The sequence below is a fragment of the Punica granatum genome, chromosome 8 (genome assembly GCF_007655135.1).
Source record: "Punica granatum isolate Tunisia-2019 chromosome 8, ASM765513v2, whole genome shotgun sequence".
NCBI classification, from domain to species: Eukaryota; Viridiplantae; Streptophyta; class Magnoliopsida; order Myrtales; family Lythraceae; genus Punica; species Punica granatum.
In genome coordinates, this window is record NC_045134.1 from 25289182 (window position 1) to 25305714 (window position 16533).

At 39.7% G+C, this 16533-nt stretch overlaps 3 protein-coding genes across 4 annotated transcripts; 2 read left to right on the forward strand and 1 right to left on the reverse strand.

Annotated features, from left to right (window-relative positions):
• Nucleotides 1–985: 985 nt before the first annotated feature.
• Nucleotides 986–3558, reverse strand: LOC116189526 (putative pentatricopeptide repeat-containing protein At1g77010, mitochondrial). The gene has a single exon (XM_031519219.1). The coding sequence runs from the start codon at nucleotides 3366–3368 to the stop codon at nucleotides 1320–1322; it is 2049 nt and encodes a 682-aa protein (XP_031375079.1). The 5' UTR covers nucleotides 3369–3558; the 3' UTR covers nucleotides 986–1319.
• A 5827-nt stretch (nucleotides 3559–9385) lies between these two features.
• Nucleotides 9386–12402, forward strand: LOC116187193 (beta-1,2-xylosyltransferase XYXT1-like). 2 transcript variants are annotated; one of them, XM_031515824.1, is made up of 6 exons: nucleotides 9386–9690; nucleotides 10174–10266; nucleotides 10370–10414; nucleotides 10507–10581; nucleotides 10677–10739; nucleotides 10843–12402. In XM_031515824.1, the coding sequence occupies exons 1-6, from the start codon at nucleotides 9552–9554 to the stop codon at nucleotides 12045–12047; spliced, it is 1620 nt and encodes a 539-aa protein (XP_031371684.1). In that variant the 5' UTR covers nucleotides 9386–9551; the 3' UTR covers nucleotides 12048–12402. The 2 variants fall into 2 exon arrangements, with proteins under 2 accessions (XP_031371684.1, XP_031371685.1); XM_031515825.1 differs by having other exon boundaries at nucleotides 10849–12402.
• A 1976-nt stretch (nucleotides 12403–14378) lies between these two features.
• On the forward strand, nucleotides 14379–16388 carry LOC116188235 (T-complex protein 1 subunit delta). The gene has a single exon (XM_031517452.1). It carries the CDS (start codon nucleotides 14549–14551, stop codon nucleotides 16151–16153), a length of 1605 nt encoding a protein of 534 aa, XP_031373312.1. The 5' UTR covers nucleotides 14379–14548; the 3' UTR covers nucleotides 16154–16388.
• Nucleotides 16389–16533: the final 145 nt, after the last annotated feature.

Sequence of the window (16533 nt, forward strand, 5' to 3'; positions counted from 1 at the left end):
CAAAAACAAATTTGATTGAATGAATCTCTACGTTCTGTCGTGCATGAATTAATAATAATAGTAAGGTTGCGCAGCCAAGATTTCTATGCGAATCCATAACATTGGTAAGATTATCACGTACAATGAGTTTCGCCATTCTCGTGCAGCCGAGACTGCCTAGTTGTTTTTCTTCTACGGTGGGAGGTAGCTACCGCATGGTCAGTGATGGCGGGCGACTCGGTTTTCCCATATCTTTACCGTTCGTCTATTCAATGGAATGTCTTACGGGAACCGACTGAACATCTTATCGTCTATTCAATGGAATGTCTTATGGGAACCGACTGAACATCTTATCGAAACCGAAACTTGCTCGACCAGAGCCTTTACATGAGTTTTCCATCTCAACGTATATTGATGGTATTAGGAAGTAATTTTCTTAAGACTGAGGGCGATATATGCTGTTTAATGAGAAACTATCATCTCTCTGTGCCCAAATTCTTCGAGTAGTAACCGACATATACCGATTTAAACGGTTCGGCATTTATTCCTCTTAAATAAGGTTACGTGTTTGATTCTTATGAACGAAGTAAACGGGACAGTTTTTACTCTTTCATGAACATACCCAGTTTGAACTGAATTAGTCGGGAATCTTTTGAACTTCCGGATACTAAGGCGAACTCTGAAAAAGAAGTGGTGGATCAAAAGGATCAGGCCCATCCAAAGACAAGGGCCCATAAGCACCAATTGAGTCCACTACAGAACATGGCTCCTCCTCTAGGCCCATGGGCCTATAAGAAATGGGGGAAATGAAAATTACACAGACGAGAAATCGAACGTTCGAAGTCGAGGGCAGTCCCACTACACAACAGCTATCATTACTCTTAACTACTGTTAGTTGGGACATTGTTTTCGAGACTGAATTACATTTTGACTAAATTATGTCAAGATGGGTCAGTAGAATGATTGATAGTCACCAGCACTCGTCCCTTTCAAATTAGGTGCTGTCGACACAAATGCTAAATATATATATATATATACATAAATTCAAGTATTAGAGATAAATTTACATTTAATTGACTATGTTACGTAATTGATCTGTGCTCCGATAGGGCTGTAAAGCAGCGCTACACAAGCATACTGTATTCTGCAGGCTCTCCATGCTTTGTTTGATCGAACCGACAAAATATATACAGAAATTGGCCTGTATCTCCAGAAAGATGCATTATGAGAGAAATTGTCAGCTCGATCCAACAGACGGCGAGCTTCCTCGGTTTTTGAGAATGTGAATGTAAATGTTAAGAATGTATATGGTATATTATCTGAGCAGAAGCCTCTCCGGTTCAACATTCAGCCCAGCTGAAACCCGGACTCTTCTGTATTCGCATCCCTTTCATCACATCTCTCACCATAGCCGATCTTTCCCAGTCCCCGGACTCTGCAAGCATGGCTGATAACTGGACGTAAGCGCTTGAGTTCTGCGGATCAAGCTCCATAATTCTCTCTGCCACCTTCTCCCCAAGAATTTTATCCCCGTTAACCCCACAACCCCTCAGCACTGATGACCACATAGTAGCATCTGCAGTAAAAGGCATTTGTTCTAGAAGACTCACCGCTTCGTGGAGCCTACCAGCACGAGATAAGAGATCCACCATGCAAGAGTAGTGCTCAAGTCCATGATCAATATAATAGTCCCGTTTCATCACATCAAACCATTTCTTTCCCTCTTCGACCAGTCCACAGTGATCACAGGCGGACAGGACTCCCGTGAAAGTAATGCCAGTGGGTCTCAAACCAGCACATGTCATTTCATTGAACAAACTCAAGGCTTTCATTCCGTGACCATTTGTGGCATACCCCATGAGCATTGTATTCCAAGGGACTTCATCGGATTTTGTCATTCCATTAAAAATCTTTCGCCCAATCTCGACAAAACCGCCCTTGCAGTAGAAATCAATGAGAGAGGTTGAAACAACTGAATCAGACTCGAGTCCAATGATGAAAGCTCTGCAGAAGATCTGCTCCCCAAGATTGAAAGCAGAAATACTAGCACAGGCACTCACTCCACTAGCAAGACTGAACTTATCCATTTTCAGGCCCAACCTATTCAACTCGCATAAAAGATCCAATGCTTCAATCGAACACCCGTTCTGAGCAAAGCCTGCGATCATTGAGTTCCAAGAAATCAAGCTCTTACAAGAGATTGAATCAAATACCCTTCTTGCGTCTTCGATTTTCCCAGAGCTGGAGTATGCAGTTATCATGGTATTCAGTAAGATGGTGTCATCGTAAGCTCCAAGCTCGCTAAAAAACTTGCAAGCATCGTTAGGGCTTCCGCATTTGTGATACATATCTATAAGAGCACTAGCAACAACAATGTCTTTCACGAACCCCATCTTGGTTCCATGAGAATGAACTTGTTTGCCCTGTTCGATGAAACCTTGACTGCTGCAGGCACCCAAGATAGTGGCCAGTGTAGAGGAGTCTTCGGAAACTGAAGTCTTACGCATTTGATTAAATAGAGCTAAGGCTTCGATTCCCTCATTATTATAGACATGGCCCGAAATTAGAGAATTCCACACGACTGCACATGGGTTAGTAGCCCTGTTAAAGATTCGTCTTGCCTCCCCCATCCTGCCCAAACCAGCGTACCCTGAGATGATTGCTGACAAAGAGAAGTCATCAGGATTATGCAAAGAGTTCACAACTCGAGTTGCACTATCCAAGTCTCTGCATTTCACGTACAAGTTTATAAGAGAACTAGCCAGTCCTGAGTCAAATTCGATACCAGAAGTAAAAGCACGAGCATGGATTTGCTTCCCGCTTTCAATATCTTCTCTATCTGTGCAAACTCTCAAAATCGTTGCAAAGACAAAGGAGTCAGCTTTTCTCCTTTCCATAGGATCGAAAATCATGTCCCTGAACAGCCTAACTGCCTCTCCATAGAACCCATTTCGCGCATAACCGTGAATTGTGGAATTCCACGTGACACCGTCTTTCCTGGGCATCTCATCGAACAAGGCTCGGGCATTAGCAAGATCGCCTGACTTGATAAAACCAGAAATAACTACATTCCACGAGAACTCATCCCTGTCTGGCATTGCTCTGAGCAGCTCCATCGAACCTGTCAAATCCCCTGATTTCGTGCACCCTTCTATGAGTGCATTCCAGGTGAAGCGGTTTCTGTGCGGCATTTCATCGAACACTCTGCGTGCTTCGATCATACCGTCGCACCGGACATACCATTGAAGGAGCCGGTTTGCAACCGTGACGGCTGAACTTAAGAGGCCATTCTTCAAGAGGAGGGGGTGGAGCTGCCCGACTTGACGGATTGAGGGCCGTGTGGTGCAGGACTGGAGTAGGCGGATACAGTAATGGAGATCTACGTCCATGGCAGTTTTCGCGCTATAGAGAAGACGAGTGGCCGATTCTACGGAGGTTGAGGAGGTGACAGTGGCCGGAACTGGCGGCAGCAGCCACTGTTCGTAGGACGCCGCCTCATTGGGGCGGTCGGATTGAGGCAGACAGAGGCGGCATTTGCCCGTTCACAGTTCGACCGTGGTGATTCCCGAAATGACGTGGCAAAATGAATCCTAAAACTTTTTAGATTTTGCTTTTTTAAGTTTTCATCCTAATTTTTTTTTTCAGTTCAATTTTATCCTCAATGTTACTCATTTTGTTCACTTTCATCCTACCATTTATTGGAAAACATTGACATAATGTAAAGCCATAGCGGTTTTCAAGTAGTTTGGTGCTTATTCCCGTTAAATAAGATTTCGGTTTCGAGTATTATAAATTGAGAAAATTTATACTGTGAAAGTTTTATCATTTAGTGAGGCGATCCGATTGAACTGGATTAGTAGAAATCCTTGAAACTTTCATATACCAAAGTGCATACTAAAAAAAAAAAAGAAACTTGAGAGGTCTTCAGGGCAAGGGGAATAGTTGGCAACCACCAACACCCTGTTCAAGGTCACCCGCCACCAATGACGAGTGGACCAAAATAAGATTCTAGATATGTGTTTGTAACTCGTTCCTAAATTATATATACAGTTGATCGAAAAATCAGGAAATAAGTATTGTTTTTTATTAATAAAGGTATTATGTGTAACGAATATATCACGTGGCACCGTGTTACTACACGTAAAAAAAATTGTTTTTCGTCACGAGTAGATTTTTCTTTTATACTATTTCTAAAAACCAACTGAGGAAGTGAAAAATCTTTTATTGACTTGTCCTGGTATGGATATAACACTTTCTCCTTTCGTTGAGCTTTCTATGGATATTTGCAAATGCATGCTAACACAGGAGATGCAACCAAACCTAGGAGGTCCTATTAAAACTGATATCCGGACAAGCAACCAAAGTATACGAGACACAAGAAATCAGTAACACTACAACACAAATGATCCATAGAAACATAAATTAGAGACGAAAAAGATCCATACAAACAACCCATTAATTATTTTGTTTTCAAATCTTCACTTTTAAAAACGAAAAGGATATATATCTCTGTACATTGTGTTATTTGTCTCTAAATCTTTACTTTCAGGAACAAATAAATTTATGTCTCTGTGTGATATATCATTTGTCTACAATTAATTAAAAAAATTGTTGACTTAAAAGGAATATGTTTAATGTATGAGCAACAAAGAATAATTTATATGCTCTTAAAGTGTATAAACGTATAGAGACTAATATAGAATTGGTAAATTAAATTTGAAACTTTATTTTTCAAATGTAAAAATTTACGAGTTAAGAAAAAAGAAGCGTATAATTAAATATTTTTACTTTATTCATTTCAATTTTTATCTCTTTCATCTTTTCTTTTAAGAACCATTTCTAGTATATATATTTTTCATCCGGTCTTCTCTTCAATGCAAGTATTTTTTCTCGTCATGCTTGACATGTTCCTCTTGATTCTTTCCCCTCATCGCCATATCTCTCTTCTCATTCTCTACTTTAATTCGATGACCACTCATCCAAAAAAAAAACAAAAAACAAAAGAAAAATCGACGACCATAAGAATTTCTGGCCTTTCCACTTGACGAATAAATTATGAAAATTCTATATAAAATTTTTCGATATAATTTCAAACAAAAGTCTGCCAAAAGTTTTCCTTTAAAAGGATAAACTCTCACAAAATATTTGATTAGGATAAATATTATTATTTCGTAAGTTACTTAAAAAAATCAAAACTTATAAATATAAAATATCAATGATTTATTTAGAATATAAATATTATTGTTAAACTGTAATAAATAATAAAAGTTACAGATTTAGACAAGTAAGGAGTATCGGTACATTAGATAAGGTGATGTTATATTCAAATGGAGGTTGAGGGTTCAAATCTCTCTGTTGTAGGATTAATTGCTTTGGTGGATTGAGTTGGTTTGTCTGATTTGGGACCCGCCACTCGATTCCGTAAAAAAAAAATATATATATATATATATATATATTTTAGAACTTTATATATAGAAGTAAAAGATATATTGAGATAGCTACATTTACTTCTAAAAAATATATAGAGATACTTTTTTTTTTGGTTAGTTACACCAGAGATACAAAAAGTTTGCAAATATAACACTTTGATGCGGCATGAATTTTTTATTAGGATTTAGTACAAGACATTCGAATTTGTAACAATCAGGTATTCTTCGTCATATGCCGTCTAATGCCGTCATGATTTGCTGACATGACTATCTGATGTGTCAAAATTCTAATTAAAATTATATTAAATATTAATAAAAAAATTTTAATTTGATAAACAAATTTGTATTTAATAAAAATAAAAAAGAACTGGAAACCTGATAAAAAAAATTTTCGTTCTTGCTCGTGCACCATGTCCCAAATCTCCGTCCATCATCTTCTTGATATTCCAATTTTCGTGGAAGTTGACCCCCCCAAAAAATGTTCCTTTCCAACAATTTCCACAGAGATTGTGGAAGTGGGTCGAGGCGGGAGATTCAAGAACAAGAAGCAGCGAGATGAATGGAACGGAAAAGAGATCTGGACGCGGTTGGGTGATTGAGATTCAGGAGGGTTTATCGGAACAATGTTTGGCGTAGTTTTAATTCTCGATTGTTTGGCTCATTGCTCGTCTTTACGTTGTTTTACCATGATACACAAGACATCCTATGAGGCGGACGTCGTGGCAACTCGAACTAAAGTCGATGTTTCAAAACAATAACGTACACATATTGTGTATTTAAACTCTAAGTGTTGTAGGTCCGACATACTCACTAGTCATGTACAAAGGTTGTAGGTATTCAAGTATGTCTTGGTCGAGTTGGAAGGCACCATCAAAAAAAAAAAACTAGGATAACATTGGCACTAATAACAATTTGTGATCCATGCAAGGACTATACTTGTTAATCACAAGCCAAAATACATATGAAGGGACCGCACAATTATTTTATATCAAACATATCTTAAGTGAACTGGATAAGTCGATGCCTGAATATAGATTAGTATCAGTCAATAAATTGATAATACCCGCAAATTTTATATGAAAAAAATAGAATCGTACAATCACGCCAATTATATATTCAATTTTTTAAAAGAGAATCCTCTACCCAAAAAAAGAGAATATTAGCTAGCGACTCACACGTAATCTTAAATATTTAATTATACACAAACTTGCAGAAAACAAATGTATATATCTATATACATAAATAAATATATGTATTCATCATAACATTCACGTCTTTCGTCAGATTTTTCGTCGGTGGAACTAAAATATATTCCATTTCTCTTCAGCTCGTCATCAAATCGGGAATAGTCAATTTCCTCCCTCAAAAATATTTAATTCATAAGTTCACCCAAAAAGAATCTAATTCATAAGAAATTTATTTTACTCAGAGCACGTCAGGAAGCCAAAATTAGCGGGAGAATCAGTCCTCGATTAATTAATTATGTAAACTCAAAAAATACAGTATTACTTACTCAAAATTTTTATAATTCTATCTATGAGGCGCACATATGTACCGTCACTCGACGGATTTATAGGAGTTTCAAAATTCACCGGAAACACATCGTGGCTCAAGAAGCCTATACTTGAGCAAATATTTAGATAGGCTAAGGGCATGCCGTATCACGGAAAAAAATTAATAATTCGCAATATTAACTACTGGTGTAAGAATTGGGAATTGGGTGTGACTTTGATTCTTCTTTAACAACCACTAGTTGACTTGTGTTGCTAACGAGAACCTGCCTTGCTTACAAACAAGTTATGTGTATAAGCTCCTACTGCATGCAATGATCTTTCTTGAATTATGCATCAACTCTGAAAAAGATATAATCAATTAACTAACTATATTAAATGATCGATGCAAAATGGAGGTCCATTGTTTCATGACCTTTCATTTTCCGCCCTTTAAAACGAGAGGTATCATGTTTTCTTCCGATTAATTTTTACAGTCCATGCGAAAGCTTTGTAAGCCCACAAGACAATTCAGTCTGTTCACGAACTGTGCAGACAACCCAATATTTGTGTATTTTTCCTGTATATTTTTTAGGGTGATTTGAATTTGAAATTTCATTAAAGAAGTCTTTCTTATAATCACCATGTAGTTGCTGTCCCTATTGGATTTTCATATTCATATTCAATTTTTTTCATAGAAAAAATTACTTGTCTCGTTTCAAAGAATAAAACATCCGCACCATAATCTTCTTCCTTTTGGATTCTCTCTCTCTCTCTTTTTTAATAATGAAATTGAGAAAATTTATAGATTCTTCTAAAATCGATTACCTAACCCTTACCGGGCCTGCTTAATTTATAAGAGCACATTTTTTCAAAAAGTTCATTAATTCAGTTGGGGGTCAAATGATTTCTGGTTAGGTGCTTACTTCCATTGAAAACAATTAAGGCTTTTCTATCACTAGCACGGTGGTTTAGTAATTAAGTATCAAGCGCTCCACTTGAACATCACGAGTTCGAACCTTACTGAGGACATAGAGCTCGCCACTATGTGGGTGTATTATGGGATGACGGTGGCTGACTCATAATACTTGATCCAGTGGGCCTTGAACTTAATTCACTAGTGTGTTGGTGGGGCTGTGGTAATCAAGTTGACTAAAGTCTCAGCGAGTTATGGCGAAAGGAACATTCCATGACGATTATCTTCCCTTAATTGGGGCAGCCACAGCGGGTTAATAACCTGACCTATCCTTTTATTTCAGCGAAAAAAAATTAAGGCTTTTCTTCTTTTTTTTTTTTCCTTTCTTAACTGCATCTAATTATATAGAATTATTATAGGATTTTTTTTTACTGGTAAAATTATCGGGAGGACCGTATAGGATTAACGAGTCAATTATTGTTACTATGATTATGATTATTACTTGCTTGGGGGTAACTAAGCATATCATTGAATTAATTATTAATCCTTGACAATATCCCTTCACCAACTATACATTTTCTTTTTTATTTAAAATAAACTGTCCTGACCTAAAAGGGCACATCAATTTTGAAGTTCACACGTATTGCTTTAGACGAATCCAATTCCTAAATAATTTTTTTTAAAAAAAAAAACTAACCCTTCAAGTTTAATTAAAAAAACATACGAACATCAATTTCCTACTCGTGATCATGCACCCCAGTCCCTACTTAAAAAGAAAAAACAAAAGGAATTGTTCAAATGTCATTTTCCACCAAATCGATCGATGACCCCTTTTGGCTCACCTTGTGGATTCTAGTTTTTCCAATGTTCATCTCGTTCATTTATTCACGGAACTCCGCTAACGATTCTTTAAGTAGCTCACCCGTGCTAATTTCATGCACGATTCCCCTGTGACATCATACGTAAATCAATTCGGTTTTGAATTTTAACGAGTCCCTTGTATTGTCATATCTTGCAGTGAGTCCGTTGGATGTGAAAAACGCGGACTTGTACCCGGGTGTTGCGGATTTTGACACGTGAATTCGACTATATTATTGCCCACCATCGATCCAAATGCCGTCCCGGACTCCTCCCGTACATAACACTCCTCATGTACAAGTCAGCCACGAGTTTGTTCCTTAATTAGCTTGCAACCAGTATAAACTATGTGTAGACTATGATGTGTCACAATGTATTGGAACTAATTGCGTTGAAAATCTCAGCTGATCAATGGCCAAGAGGTCAACACATCATTTGCTGGAACACAAATTCGATCGCTTGCCGGCATTTCCATCCTCAAAATGTGCATGACATTACCCTTCTTTTCTTAAATTTTCCATCCGATGGGATCACGAGATGTTCTCAGTTTATTTGTTGAAATTGAATATGGCTCGGATACCAAACTTAAACTTAATCATTGACAAGCGATGTTAGTTTGTCTCCACAGTCAACCAAGACGTCCCTTTCATATCCCTGAATTTCATAAGTCTTGCTAATATAAGAAAATCATATCTATCAACCCAATAGGCTTACAACCAAAACGTGAAGAGCAATAATTCCTAGCTCTGCTCTCACCCCCTTCTCTTTACAAAAATGGCACCAGAGCTCTTCTTCTGCCATTATAACAATTCTTGTAAGTAGAACATTTGTCCCCCTCCAAAAAAAAAAAGGGACAAGAAAGGAAGAAAGAAGAAGAAAATGTATGATACATTTCTGGCTAGGAGCTTCAGCAAGCATGAGCAGAAGAAGTTAGGATATGGAGCATTTGCTGCCTGTTTCCTCATTGCTTTGAGCTTCTGCACTGTCTTCAAGCCCTACTTGGGCCCTCTTCCCGTCCGTAAGTTCGTTTCGCCCTTCCATGTCTTCCCGTTTCGTTCGTGAAACAAGCAACTTCCTCATTTTCCAAGAAAGTTAGCCACCTTCTCTTTTCTTTCTCATTCCCATTTAAATGAAAAATGTAGGCACTGCATTTCGGGAAAAACGTTTTCGGTGTTTCATGAATTGCACGTAATTTTGTTTCTGCTCGACTAGGAAACTGATACTAAAAAACTTGATAATGCTTACACACCAGACGACAACTCGTACCAATGCAATACAGTCCTCACTCTCGTGGATTCGAGAAGTTAAATGGGCTTCTCTTTTATTTTCCTTTCCGGACAGGAAACAGAGAAATGAACAGTCTTCGACCTTTGAAGGAACTGTTTCCTAAAGGCTGGGTGATTTGCTTTCACTCGACACAGAAAACTGGAAACTGGAAAACATTCTGACGTCAAACACCTACTTGATGTTTCGCTGATGAATTTTTGGGGTTCCTTTGCAGTGAATTTGAGGTTGTCGATCATGGGAGCTGGTCATAAAATGCTTGCAGTTGAAGAAACAACAATCCCTTCTCATAAGCAAGAAACTGTCAGAGGTGAGCTGCTTCTTCCTCTTCCTCTTCATTTAATTTATTTTGTTTGTTAAAGTTTCCAAATTTCATTAATGCTTTTGTATTTTAATAAATCTTGTGGTCTCAGAAAATGTGACAGCAAGAGCCGAGTTGATGGTCGACAGTGGAAAATGTACTTGTCAAAACTCCCACTTTATGTCTCAGAAAATACTTCTATATGTTTATTGGCAAACTAACGAGCCTTTTTCATGTTCGGTTCTGCAGTTGAAGAAATCCTGACGATGAAACCAGTGGAAAGCGCGAGGATGATATGCAACACTACAGATTGCCGAGAAAAGGGTATTTGATTCGAATGCTGAACTTAACATAAAAAGATGTTTATTTTTTTGAAGTTGAACTAATATCTCTTATCGTCTTTCTGTTATGATGTGCAGCTGCAGAAAACGCAATGGTAAAGTCGGAGCCGGGATGCAATTCTACGAACTGCAGGGGACATGGTAATTTTTTTCCGACTTCGAACCCCATATCCATTCATCAATTTTCTCAAAAAATCTGTTATGTTGTCAGAAGTTTAACGGTTTTTGTTTATGATCTTTGTAGCTGCAGAAACCGTGGAAAAGGCAAAGGGAGTGAAACCATTGTGCAACATTACAGGGCCAAGAACTAACTTCTGTGACATGAAGGGCGACATCCGGATCCAACCGAGCTCCTCCTCTGTTTTCGTGGTTTCCTCGGAAATGGACGTATCACAAGAGAACCAAGATTCATGGAAGATTAAACCGTATGCGAGAAAAGAAGACAGGCAGGCGATGAGTTCTGTCAGAGAATGGTCGGTGAAATCAGTATCAGGTCGAGAAAACATCCCTCAGTGCACTCGGAACCACTCAGTTCCCGCAGTCCTTTTCTCCACCGGAGGGTACTCAGGGAACCATTTCCATGACTTCACCGACATTGTTGTCCCGCTCTACCTGACCTCAAGGCCGTTCGATGGGGAAGTCCAGTTTTTGATCACGAATATGCGTCCCTGGTGGATTAACAAGTTCAGGCAGATCCTAGAGAATTTATCTCGATACGAAATTCTTGATATCGACAGTGAGTCGGGAGAGGTGCATTGCTTCCCTAGCGTGGCCATGGGTCTCAAGCGTCATAAAGAGCTTAGCATCGACCCGTCTAGGTCCGCCCACACGATGAAGGACTTTAGGGAGTTCCTAAGAAAATCCTATTCTCTGAAGAGGAGATCAGCTATTAGGATAAGACAGGGGGAAAATAAAACCAAGCCCCGTCTCTTGATCGTGTCGAGGAAGCGGACACGGTCATTCACAAACATAGACAGGATCGCTAGAATGGCCCGGGGGCTGGGGTTTGATGCGGTGGTTGCAGAGCCGAGCATGAACGTTCAGAAAGTCGCGGAGCTCGTGAACTCGTGTGACGTAGTGATGGGAGTCCATGGGGCCGGGCTCACCAACATCCTGTTCCTTCCTGACAATGCAGTGCTCGTACAGATCGTGCCGCTCGGAAATGTGGAGTGGATCTCGAGGGCTTACTTCGGGGAGCCCTCGAAGAGCATGGACATAAGTTACTTGGAGTACAAGCTAAGCTTGAAGGAGAGCACCCTAATAGAACAGTTCCCACTTGATCATGTTGTGTTCAAGGACCCTTATGCATTCCATAAGGGCAATTGGCTAGCATTTAAGTCGGTTTACTTAGATAAACAAAACGTGAAGCTCGACGTGAAGCGGTTTAAGCCCACGCTACAAAAGGCCCTCGAGCTTCTTCTCGAGCATACGAACCGCTCCGTTAGGTAATTCTATACGTCACCGGTGCAAAGGACTTCTCCATCAACACGCTAGGGTTCCCTCCTTCTCTGTGCCGATCAAAGTCGTCGGATTCTCTTAGACATTGGCTTAGGCATAGTCACATTGCAAGATCCAGATGGCTGAGGTTATCATCCAAAAGATCCCGTCATGTTAGATTCGGATACCGGGTACATACTTGTATGTAAGAGGCGAGATATGTGTATCAAAATTAAAAGATTTCCGAACAAGGTGATCATAAGATGATTTATTTTTTTCCCCTCCATGTTTTTCTTGGTCGAGTTATACGGTGACTGTCGGTGGTTCAAAGATTTGATTATGAACTTGGAATTGACATTTGGGGAGAGGATTACTAAATTAATTTGCCTCCATTAGTACTCAAAAGATTCTTCCGTCGAGCTCCCTATTTTTTTTTTAAACAACAAAGACACGAGATGTTAATCTATTGATTAAAATTAATTCTCATGAAGTATTTTTGGCGAGTTTTGAAAGAAACTTTTGCATTGCAGATAAAGTCCATTTAAGACCAGCGCATCTTGTCAACTGAACTACACCTCGTCGTTATTCATTCATTTTATATAAATCTTATTTGTCAATTGTTAAATTAAATTAATATATACTTATCCCACTTTATTATCTTGCTCAAAGGGTTCCTGTTTGATTTATTTGTTCCTCGGTTTCGTACTCGTCCACGGTTGGTAAAATCTTGACTCTTCGAATTTTAATATATTGCATGATCGATATGTCTCTAAAATTGACATTAGATAGCTATAAAAAAAAGACTGCTATGTATGTGACCTGTGAGCATCTAGTGTGATTGTGATATATTGGGTACGCGGAACTTGAATTCAAACGATAACTGACTTCTTATTTTCGAAAAAAATTCCAGATAATTTAATGTGACAATTTGGTGAGACCGATACCCAACTTCCTAGTCCTGATAATTTCATGAACTATTGTACTGCACCGTCAAGCTAACTGCAATGGTAGAAATCAATGTTTGGCCACGTTGAACCGATTTAACTAATCAATTACGAATACGATTTCATACTTGAATTTACATAAATTAGAATTATTGCCAATTTGGCCTCAAATTCTTCCATTTGTTATGAGTTCTACTAACCCTAACATGCCCTATGTTTGACTATAAACTCGTGTTTAGTTTCCACAATATAATATATACTTTTCAATCTTTAATATTTTCTTTACGATTGTACCTGCCAATATCTACTCCCATTGTTTGCTTCTCCATCGGCAAGCCATTAATTAATTTGTTGATTTTTTTCTAATTAATTTTTTTTTCTCTTTTCTGGACGTGACGATAATACTAAATTAGTTACCTCAGGAATAAGCTATCCGTTATGCTCTATTTAATTTCATTTTCCGAAATAAGATAAAGAGTGATTGACAAAATTGATGACATTTTCATTTGATTATGATGTTTTGGTTAAAAAATTAAACGTGGAGCCACGATTGAACACAAGTGAGCTTCTAATTGGAAGATCAACAACAAATGAGAGGAACACCACTAATTGGCCGGCTAATATCAAAGAAAATATATTCTAAATGTGAATTATTGTCAATAAAAGGTAGAAAATACCTCTTAATCTTAAAGAAAAATCTTAACTTCGACCAGATTAGACATTACAAAGAAAAATCTTAACTCGTTTGCCTCAATATTGAAGTTTTTATGTACATATTTATAAGAATGCATGTACATATAGAGAGCCTTGAAGATGAAGTTGAAGAGTTCTTATTGGAATTTTCCGTCCTCTCGGAATCGACGCGATTCGTGAACTAAGCGGCTTAGTTGTTTGTATATACTCCGATCTCAAAATAATGGATGGCTCAGCACCGTACCCAATTTTAATCACCGAAATTTAGGCCCTTCTAATACTTCTTCCCGCCCGCCTGACTCGAGTGATTAGAATAATCAAAAACCAAATAATGAGTCTCACTGCCATATCTAAAGGGATTAATCTTTTAGAGCAGTTAGCATTTGTGATCTAGGCATTCGCATGGCATGAAACCACGAGTTCAAGATACGCATTTGCCTCGCTTATAATTGACCATTGACTAAGCGACCTTTTTCTGAATATATATATATATATATATATATATATATATATGTATGTATATATCTTTGAGGATAATATGGGCCAGGCCCAGAAAAAGGTACATACACATGGGCCGATGGCAAAACTGTTTGACGAAGGTCCAGTGGGCTTCAGCAGGCCTATCGAAATGGTCCAAAGTCAATATTCAATCTCGTTCCTAGGAGGGGTACTTTCGTCAATTGCTGCGCCTCCGAGATCTCCCTCCTCTCTCTCTCTCTCTCTCTCTCTCTCTCTCTAACCTGCTTTTCCAGAAACCTCCCAATTTTTCTCTCTCTAGGGTTTCTCAGTCCATTTCCACTTCCACACTCTGCTTCTGTTTCGCTTCACAGTCACCGAATCCCTCTGCCTCTCCTCCTCTTTCATCTCGTCATCGCCATGGCAGCTCCGGCGTTCTCCATGCCATCGTCGTCCTCGAAGACGGAGTCCTACGTCGACAACAAGCGCAAGGAGGACATCCGCCAGGCCAACATCGTCGCCGCGAGGACCGTAGCAGACGCCGTACGCACCAGCCTCGGCCCCAAGGGGATGGACAAGATGATCTCCACCGCCAGCGGTGAGGTCATCATCACCAACGACGGGGCCACGATCCTCAACAAGATGGAGGTCCTGCAGCCCGCTGCGAAGATGCTCGTTGAGCTCTCCAAGTCTCAGGATTCTGCCGCCGGTGATGGAACCACCACTGTCGTCGTCATTGCCGGGGCACTCCTCAAGCAGTGCCTCTCCCTCCTCTCCGCCGGAATTCATCCCACGGTAATCTCTGACTCACTTCACAAAGCCGCCATTAAAGCTGTTGATGTTCTGACTGCAATGGCTGTCCCTGTCGAGCTGAGCGACCGTGAATCGTTGATCAAGTCTGCTAGCACTTCCCTTAACAGCAAAGTTGTGAGTCAGTACTCGACGCTTTTAGCTCCTCTAGCTGTTGATGCAGTACTTTCTGTTGTGGATCCTGCAAAGCCTGATTTGGTCGATCTGAGGGATATTAAGATAGTGAAGAAGCTCGGCGGAACGGTCGATGACACTGAGCTAGTTAAGGGCTTGGTGTTTGATAAGAAGGTGAGCCATGCTGCTGGTGGACCAACTCGTGTTGAAAATGCTAAGATTGCCGTGATCCAGTTCCAGATTTCCCCACCCAAGACTGACATTGAGCAGAGCATCGTGGTTTCTGACTATACTCAGATGGATAGGATATTGAAAGAGGAGAGGAACTACATCTTGGGTATGATTAAGAAGATCAAGGCCACTGGGTGTAATGTGCTGTTGATTCAGAAGAGCATTTTGAGGGATGCTGTGACAGACCTATCTCTGCATTACCTTGCAAAGGCCAAGATTTTAGTTGTTAAGGACGTGGAGCGTGAGGACATTGAATTTATCACACAGACCTTGAATTGCTTGCCCATTGCAAATATTGAGCATTTCCGTGCTGAGAAGTTGGGGTACGCGGATCTTGTTGAGGAGTCATCATTGGGGGATGGGAAGATAGTGAAGATCACAGGCATTAAGGACATGGGTAGGACGACAACTGTTCTTGTTCGGGGATCAAACCAGCTGGTGATTGATGAGGCAGAGAGGAGCTTGCATGATGCTCTGTGTGTGGTTCGGTGTTTGGTCAGTAAGAGATTCTTGATTGCTGGTGGTGGGGCCCCAGAGATTGAGCTGTCAAGGCAACTGGGTGCCTGGGCAAAGGTGCTGCATGGGATGGAGGGATACTGTGTTCGGTCATTTGCCGAGGCCCTCGAGGTTATTCCTTATACTCTTGCTGAGAATGCAGGTTTAAACCCGATAGCAATCGTGACTGAGCTGAGGAATAGGCATGCACAAGGAGAGATCAATGCTGGCATTAATGTCAGGAAGGGACAGATCACCAACATCTTGGAGGAGAACGTAGTGCAGCCTCTCCTCGTGAGTACCAGCGCAATCACATTGGCTACAGAGTGCGTGCGTATGATTTTGAAGATTGATGATATTGTCACTGTGAGGTAGGCCTTACTTCGAGAGGAGATTATCTAGTCGAAGCTGAAGGAACCATATGTCTTTGTCGTTTACTGTCTCCTGTGTTATTTTGAATTGGCAATGTATGTGATCATTGGATGGTTTGTGGCTCGGAAATTTTGGAGTTGTCCTTATGCAGTATTTTGCTCTTGAATCTGAATGTTTACAAAGTTTTTAGATTGTTCTTAGATTATTAACTCTGCAATGCATTCTTATTCATTTGCTGCGTGATCTTTCTTATATGCACTTTTATGTTTAAAATGATGAGCAAAGTACATGTCTTATACTTCAATCTACTTTATGATATACTCAGTTAACGTGCCATTTGCACTGAAGATAAAACTTTCTCTCGCCTTGATCTGTATCGCTAT

Coding starts and splice junctions, on each gene's coding strand:
- LOC116188235 (XM_031517452.1), top strand. CDS start 14,549: ATGGCAGCTCCGGCGTTCTCCATGCCATCGTCGTCCTCGAAGACGGAG.
- LOC116189526 (XM_031519219.1), bottom strand. CDS start 3,368: ATGGACGTAGATCTCCATTACTGTATCCGCCTACTCCAGTCCTGCACC.
- LOC116187193 (XM_031515824.1), top strand. CDS start 9,552: ATGTATGATACATTTCTGGCTAGGAGCTTCAGCAAGCATGAGCAGAAG. Junction 9,691..10,173: donor CTTGGGCCCTCTTCCCGTCC/GTAAGTTCGTTT, acceptor GTTCCTTTGCAG/TGAATTTGAGGTTGTCGATC. Junction 10,740..10,842: donor TACGAACTGCAGGGGACATG/GTAATTTTTTTC, acceptor TGATCTTTGTAG/CTGCAGAAACCGTGGAAAAG.